Source organism: Perognathus longimembris, chromosome 28, assembly GCF_023159225.1.
Source record: "Perognathus longimembris pacificus isolate PPM17 chromosome 28, ASM2315922v1, whole genome shotgun sequence".
Taxonomy (NCBI): domain Eukaryota; kingdom Metazoa; phylum Chordata; class Mammalia; order Rodentia; family Heteromyidae; genus Perognathus; species Perognathus longimembris.
The window spans coordinates 80224653-80233501 of NC_063188.1; the positions used below are offsets into that span (position 1 = coordinate 80224653).

Consider the following 8849-nt stretch of genomic DNA (forward strand, 5'->3'; position numbering starts at 1 on the left):
AGTGGAGGATTGGCTCAGGTGGTAGAGTACTAACTTTAAGCAAATAAGCCAGGTGACATCAAAAGCTCTGAGTTCAAGCCCCAGTACAGGCTCAAATCACAGCTGGCCACAACATAACTAAATTAATATACACGAATGAAATAAATCTCAATTTGCATAATGCATGGTGAAATCATACCTGCATGGATTCGATAGAAAATCTAGAGATTCTTATTCAAGGACATGTGCGTACTTTACATATATCCACATACATAATAATATCTATAGGTAAACAAAGAGCATGAATCTAAGGGAAAACTTAGAAGAAGGGAATGGAGGGCAGGCAAAAGATAGAGGATGGGTATTTTTGAATAATATCACAAACACACATAGGAAAACCATAGAAACTCTTAATGAAAGTTGTTATCACTAGTTGGTAGAGGGGGCAGAGAAAATAAATCAAAGAGTACAGCCTACAATCTACATAGAATAAATGATGTACTTGAATTTGGTTTCATAATGAGCTTGTGGTTTTCGTCGATCCTGAAGATGTGGGTTTTAGCATTTTCAGGTCACTGAATTTAAACTTTTTTGTTTTCTATTTAAAATAAATGTTTGTGTAGAAAGGGACACAGCATTACCAGTTAGGGAACAAAACAAAACAAAAAGAAAGAAAGAAAAAGACACAACATGTTGACATGTAGACAGCTTCTACAACTTCGCAGATATTCAGATAGAGGTGAACCAGTGGGACCAAAGAATTGGTATTCAGTGGTTTCAATTCTTCTATGTCAAGATTGATACTAGGTTGTTGTACATATGGCCTTTTATGAATGCTAAAGTTATTAAACAGTATTTAAAACAACTTGTTGTATACTGAATCACTGAAAACATAGTGCACTTAAATTCAGTAGTTTTTATCAGCTTGAAAGCTACCAAATTCTCTTCCAATAAGCCTGTAGTTTCCTTGTTCATCATAGGATACTCTTCTTAGAAAAGCTAAGTGACTGATACTTCATGATTAAATGTTCTATCAAGTCTAATAATTTCAAATATTCAGCTTTCCTTAGTGTTCCATGATAGTTGTTTAAGACTACAACTCACTGCTTATTTATTACTTAGATGGATAACTATTAATAAATTAGAATGAAAGCCTATGTACTTTTTTCAAGAATACACTAGCATTGCTCCCTACTTGCCTTATGATCTGGCTAATAAGATTTTAGACATGAAGTTGACATTTGCTTTGTACATCTAATTTGGGGAAACCATATGGGGATTCGATTCAGGACCTCATGCTTGCCAGGCAGACACTACCACTTGAGCCATATTTCACCCCATAATTGAATGTTTTAATCAGTTGAAAGTTGCTTATACTAGTGTACACCTGTCATTCCAGCTACTTTTGAGGCAGAGGTAGGTGGACCACTTGAGCCCGCAAGTCCAGCCTGGGCAACATAGTAAGATCACATCTCAAAAATAGAAGAAAGAAATAGGCATCTGATCGTAAGTTTTAGTAATGCCTCTATTGCTGTACCTATGTTAAGACCGCTTTAGAAGGCTTATGGCTATTTGAATAAATTCCACATTATTTATGTTTGCTTTGGAGGTACTGGAATTTGAACACTGGGGCTCATACTTTTAGGTCGATGCTCTTAATGCTGAGCTAGGCTGCTGCCATATATTCTGCTGGTTATTTGGGAGATAAAAGACATTCTTTTAGTGATGGCTGTCATCTCCTGCTGGGTGCAATTGGCATGAGGTACACATGTTAGTATTCCTATCTTCCCAACATAGCTAAGATAACAGATGTACAGCACTATGTGTAGCACTTCCTTGAGAAGAGACCTTGCAAAGTTTTCTGCCTCAGCTCTCCTGGAACTGTGATCCTCCCATTTTCGGCCTCTCAATTGGCTAGGAAAAATTCTTCAGGAACAGTACCCAAGCCCAGTGTTCAAGCTAGAGTACACATATAAATACCCTTGCACATACTCATGCATGCCAGAGCATATTCAACCACACACATCTTTTTGCAGAAACCCTATACACTACAGTTAATATGTGCTAATAAATGTGTAACAGAAAAGCTTCTCATAGCACTTGGGATATATATGCAGGTTCAGTGGAGAAATTGCCTAAAACTCTGCATGCTTCCCAGTATTGGTAAACAAAAACATAATTTGATCTAAGAAACTTCGGGAAGTTTCTTTTGCATAAACGAATGACATTTCTCTTGAGGGAATACATGCTAGAATTAGGCATCTTTCTCTCCCATATTTGAAACAAGAGTTGTGGTGAGAAGATTTGTATCTAAATTGTCCTTATCCTTGCCCATAAAGTAAAAGGATTGATAGTGAAGAAATGTTTGTTTTTAAATTACATTGATTAATTTTATTTCTGCTTATAATGGTTCTGTGTGTATATTGTGACCATTTGGAGTATTGTATAAGACAGAGGTCTTAGCACTCTACCACTAAGCCATATTCACACCCCATCACTGGTACATTTTTGTCTAGCATTTTTAAGGACCTGATTTTAGTACTTAGCAACTCTATGCAAGTAAAATCTCAAAAACAGAAAACTATCACTGTATTTTTGTATACCCTTATACACGTTAACTAAAAAATTAAGGATAGTCCTTCAAGAATGCAATAAAAGATAAGTCATTATTATTACATCATGAAAAAAGATTGCCTAACATTTAAAGAAACTTGTTATTAAAAGAGAGTAAATATACCAGGGAAACAAATTATTTTCTGAAAGAGGAAGCAACCAGAAATCCTTTATTATATTTGTTCAAAGTAGTCAGTGGTACTGACGCAAAAACAGTATTTCAACAACTTCTATAGTACGTTCAAAATCAACATAACAAACTTTATTTTATTATTAGAAAGTTATTGTTTCACAACTATAATTCCAAGATAAAAACTCAGATTATATATAACTAATAACATATTTATATACGTATTCATATAAGTACACATGTATATGTACACAAATCAGATGATTACTGAGCTTCACCTTCTGGAGAATTCCAAGTTATTATCTCTTCATAAAAAGCAATTACCATCTGAGGGCATCTCACATTAGCCTCTTTTGCTGGCACCAACTCAGTTTCATCAGAATCTTTCCACTTCATCATAAACATTAATCCCCCACTACTTTGTTGGGCACCAATTATTCTTTCAGGCTCTTGACCCCTAGCAAAGCCCCTTGCATTGTCACCTGAATCTCTTTGCTCATTTGATGTGCTACTATCAGATAAACTAACATTGTGAGAATTTAGAAAAGTCTCAATTAAGTCTGGGCAATGTAAATTTTCTTCTGCTTCCCAGGTATTATCAGCATCTGAATATCCTTTCCATTTCAAGAGATATTCTACCTTTCCCTCTACTACACGTCGGCCCACTATTTTCTCTACAGCAAATAGTTTAGGCTCTGACTTTGGATATTTTATACGCTTGCCATATGGTGTCAATCTTCTTTTCGGTAGTATCCTTTTCTTGGGGGCCATTTTGAATTACAGATGTGAACAGCTATTATTAGTCACGTCAGATGCAGTGAGTTCCAATTCTGCAGTGATTATGGCCCATGCATCTCAAGCTCCAGATAGTCTCAAGTCAATACTGTTTAATGTTTTCTGGTACAACCTGGAAAAAAAAAACCACAAGACTCGTACAAATGGGAACCATCATAAATCAACATCCCTTCAGAACTAAAAACTGTACATTCACATGCCACCGTCTTAGCTTCAATTTGGCATCATAGAAATAGAAAAGGTAAGCAGAACAGATAAGAACCCCATAGTGATGAAAGCTAAATTTTCCTTCTAAACAAATCAACAAAGTAGGTTAGACAACCCCCCAAAATATACATACCAAGAAAAATCAAAAGCAACTGATGAAAACTAAGATTAAAAACAAAACCTCTAGTGGGCATCTGTGGCTCACACCTGTCATTATAACTACTCGGGAGGCTGATATCTGAGGATTGTGGTTCAAAGCCAGCCTGGGCAGGAAAGTCCAAGAGACTCATCTCTAATTAACCACCAGAAAACCAGAAGTGGTGCTGTAGCTCAAGTGGTAGAACACTAGCCTTGAGCTGAAGACCTCAGGGAGGGCACCTAAGGCCAGAGTTTGAGACTGACCACTGACAAAATAAATAAACAAATAAATAAAAACCTCCTGAGGGGGAAAAAAAACACTTGTACAGAGTGGGAAGGTCTGACACTGTCCAAAATAAAATGTAGTCTTTACCTGATTTATAAAATGGTAACCCCTCTGTACAATATCTTTACAATTACAATAACAAGGGCTGTGAATATGGCCTAGTGGCAAGAGTGCTTGCCTCGTATACATGAAGCCCTGGGTTCAATTCCCCAGCACCACATATATAGAAAACAGCCAGTAGTGGTGCTGTGGCTCGAGTGGCAGAGTGCTAACTTTGAGCAAAAAGAAGCCAGGGACAGTGCTCAGGCTCTGAGTCCAAGGCCCAGGAATGGCAAAAAAAAAAAAAAAGAATCTTGCAATTACAACAACAATGTCTAATAAAGTACAAAAAAATATCACCACAGAAGCTACAGAGAAATAAAATTGCCTAAAGAGGAACACTGATTTAAATGGTAGCCTGGGTCTCCTCGGAATCCAGAAAAGTATGGAAGGTAGTGGTACATTTTACCAAGCATGAAGTAAAGAACTGTCAACTCTGAATTCCTGGTTCTGGGAAAATATCCTTCAGGAATTGTGGAGAAGTAAATACATACTTGGATAACAGAACATTTAGAAACATTCCACTAGCAGATGTAGCCATACTGAGGAAATTCTCCATATGAAAAGGAAACAATGTCATAAGTAAGCTCTGAACTTATAAAGAAAACCAAGAAATACAGGATATCAGGGTGAAAATAACAGACACACTTTCCTTGTATACTTTTAAATCATATTGAATGGTGGAAGCAAAGATGATAAAATCTCATGTTGGTATCTATCTATATAAAAGAAACAGATGAGAAATTTATATTCCAAGTGCTGGGTATGAATGTGGATATAGGCATATCACAACTGCTTGCAAAACACAAACCTCTCGAGCTCAAATCTCAGTACAACTAAAATTATTCACATTTTCAAAGTGGGAGGATAAAAGGACAACCTAAATGAAAATAAGCTCTCTTCACAGTAGAAGATACCAAAAATCTTGGCAATTAAGCTAGCTGCATGTGACCCATTCTTTTCCCCAGAAAATACATAGGGATAGAGAATTAGGCTCTGGTCTTGATAGAGCAGTCAGGAGAGAACCCGTGTTCCCCTCTCAGGATTCATTAGCTGAAATTCAGTGGCCGGGCACAGTAGAACCAGGAGACCAGGGACATATTTTCCTCCTCCTGTGAATAACAGCAAGAAGGAATGCCAATTGGAAGACACAGGAAGTAAGGTTATTTTCCCCAACTGCTGGCATTAATGGATACCCAGAGAAGAGCTTAGATCACCTGAACCAGGACCCTGAAGCAAAAGAAAGCTCCACAGTTAACACTTAAAACCTACTCCCAAAGAAGCACTTGTCATCTCATCTTCCCTACCTGATGGCGACTTCAAAGGACAACCTGAGGACCAGACCTGTGGACTCCACAAGGTGGCAAAAGACAGTTATCAATGTAGTCCGCACCAGTCCTGCCAGGGGAGACTTTGGGAGCTCTTAGGGTCTTGGCGTCCCCAAGCGGTGGTGTCTGTGGATGACGAAGGTGGAGGATCAGCGTCCAGGCTATGTCTCTACGCCCCGCCCCCACCCACATCTTCCCTTCTCTCAGGGTACATTAGCTGAGGTGTCCCTGGGTCCCCACACAGCCTAGCAGCATCCTTTCCTCTCCACTGCCCGACGGCTCCATCCAAGAGCGAGCCGCACCCTAGTGGCACCAGGCTGAGAGGGGTGAGACGAATTCTCCCTACTGCTGGTATCCAGGAATCTCCTGACAGGAACCCGACGGCCTACCCCACAGCATGAGAAGGGAGTCACCCTGACCACTGTAACCCACTCTCCCAAAGAACCACTTGTCACCCGTGTTCTCTCCCTGCCCGGGTCTTCAAAGACCCACTAAAGATCAGACCTGTGGAACCAACACGCGTCAAACAGCCAGGCGGCAATTTCCTCAGCGCCAGGACTGGCCGCAACCACCACAACGACCGTTAGGACCTCTAGTGTCCCAGCCTGCGCCTGCGCATTGTAACCCTGTAGACTAGATCCCCGGATTGACGCTCACTCTGACCCAGCACCAACTCCTGCCACTCACCCTACCACGCACAGTGAGGGACCAATCATACACCGGAGGAGGCAGAGAAATGAGGGGTTGATATGGGGCTCAGAGATATGCACGTGTGTACTCACAACCCAGTGCTGCACCAGTGGAGACACACTTCAGTCCTTTTGTGTTTCCTAGGGTTTCCATAATAGCTCACAATTACCCCCATGCTGTCTTCTGCCTGTCTTTGAGTGAGAGACATGCCATTCTCTGTGTGCTCATCTATGCACTTAAATGCAGGTATTGGCCACCTATGCTTAGCTTTCTCCCTTCTAATCCACGTTATTATACATTGGGTCATGCAACCAGTATGCACAAAAACTTTTTGGAGTGATTCCAGACCATGCATTTGCCTTGCCCTCCCACCCTACACATACAAATATGTGACAGTATTACCTAGGAGAAAAGGATTGGGAAACACAGTTTCCAGATTTATTATTGTAACAAATACAGGCCATACTAAAATACCGTACCACTGTATCACCTATCAATTCTGATTACAGCCTTTTGTCTCCATTAGGTGATGCACCTGAGTGAATGAACTTCATTCTTCCTCTCATGCTTCATTTGCTAAGATTCTGGGGTCATGCCCCATGGCAACGAGCATCTGGTGATCATACTTTCCTCCTCTGACTAGTTGTATTGTCTTAAGGGAAGTAGGAGTTCCAAAGGCACCAGACAGGAGACAGAGGAATATTTTGCACACTGATGGCACATTTACATAACTAAAAAGAATATAGGTTATCTAATCCTGTATCCTAGAGCAGAAGCTGATGAGCACAGTTGGCACCTGCATCCTTCTCCCAAACATACATTTGTCATCCTCTTCCTTTCCACATGATGGCACCACCAAGAGATCCAGGATTGAATCTCTGGAACTGGCTTCTGGAAAACTGCAAGGTGGCCGTTTTTTTCGTGTCTTGTTGCCAACTCAGAACCTGTGTGTGACTGCCACCTGTAGTACTCAAAGCAGCCATCTGCAGACAGTACAGGTGGATGCTCACATCCCAAACCACCATTGTACTACAGATGGTACAGCACTGTCCCTTTATGTTTAATTATAATTCAAATAAGCATCTCAAATTTTCCTTTTTACAAATAACTAGCTGGAATTGGGAATCCCAGGGATACAAAGCAGCATGGGGAAATATTTTCCTCCTACACTGGGTGGGGGTATTTTCAAAGATGGATGCTGAAGCAGAGTGCAGAGTACGAATTACTCTCATCACTGTCCCCTGAGACAATCACAGCCTTCCTCACCCCAGCCCCATAGCAGAATCACATAGATGGACTTATCACTTGAAATCTGCTCCCAAACAAGTGTTTTTCATCTCCCAGATCCCTAGCTAATAATCTACCTAACAATCACCACCCCAAATAAGGATCTGACTTCTGAACTTGACCTGAGACCATGACTACCAGTCATTGTCTTTGCCACAGTTTTGCCAGCAGAAACTTGTGCATGGTTAGAATTTCCACTATTTGCAGATGATGCAAGCTGCTGTAGTACTTCCACCTTTACCCTGATATTTCCTTACAAGTGACAAGTGATTAGAAGATCTGAATTATACAAAGTGTGTCAGCTTTACCTCTTGCCCCTCGGTCTTCCTACTAGTGTGAGGGATGGATCATAGGCTGGTGAACACAGCATAATCACAGTTTGTCTGTGTGTTGGGATGAGGAAAGGGGAATGGAGGCCTTCTCTTGGTTGCACTCATAAGCTGGCACAGTAAGAGTTGGGCTATATCCCCAGGCCTTGTGGTTTATTTATACTTTGAGTAATCCTCAAATGTCCCGTAGACAGCCTTAAACTGCCCATCAACCCAGAGATGAAGCTCTGTGAAGAATGGCTGAGTGTGTGTGTGTGTGTGTTCACTGGTCATGGACTTACATTCAGCCACTTTCCTCCTCTTTCTTCTCTTTCTTGCATTCAGAGGGCATCCCATTATTTTGCCATACAACCACTTTGAACAGTTGGTGTTTCCTTGTTGTTGAGAATATGGGCAAGAACTCTTTTGTCTGGGTTGGCCCCAATCCTACATACAGCCACACCCATTTGTGCTCCCCCATTAGCTAGGGGAACAGGCATTAGAAACAACATTTTAACCACCCAAGCCCTAGTGCCACCTAGGTCACCACACATCAACTACAGACTTTGTCTCTTTTTGGTCCATAACAAGCTAAGGGGACCTGGTTTCTCCCCTCAGGGAGCAGTTACCATAATTCTGTTGGGCTACCACATAGTAGCAAGTGGCCTAGGGTCATATTTTCATCTTCCTTTTTCTGGCATCAACAACCAAGATGAAGCTAGAGCTTCAGTTGTGCCAGGCACATAGAGAAGGTGCCTTCAGCCAATTCTTGGCATCATTGCATTCCTGGAGTGACCCCAGGCCCTCTGATCTCGTGACAACACAATAGCAGCAAGATGTTGCCAGAGTTTGTACTTTAACCCTTCTTCATCCAATGCACACACATAGGCCTGATTAGTAATTTTCATGCCCACTGGCAGCTGCTACCTTCACCATACCAAGGAAGGATCAAATCCCACGCCTGAGTCTCCAGGAATACAGCTAAGAGG

At 41.1% G+C, this 8849-nt stretch overlaps 1 protein-coding gene across 1 annotated transcript; it reads right to left on the reverse strand.

The window, feature by feature from the left end:
- Positions 1 to 2986: 2986 nt before the first annotated feature.
- On the reverse strand, positions 2987 to 3493 carry LOC125343152 (chromobox protein homolog 3-like). The gene has a single exon (XM_048335421.1). The coding sequence runs from the start codon at positions 3491 to 3493 to the stop codon at positions 2987 to 2989; it is 507 nt and encodes a 168-aa protein (XP_048191378.1).
- Between the last annotated feature and the right edge of the window lie 5356 nt (positions 3494 to 8849).

What these genes read in the sequence shown, in the direction of transcription:
- LOC125343152 (XM_048335421.1), bottom strand. Translation starts at nt 3,493, where the DNA reads ATGGCCCCCAAGAAAAGGATACTACCGAAAAGAAGATTGACACCATAT.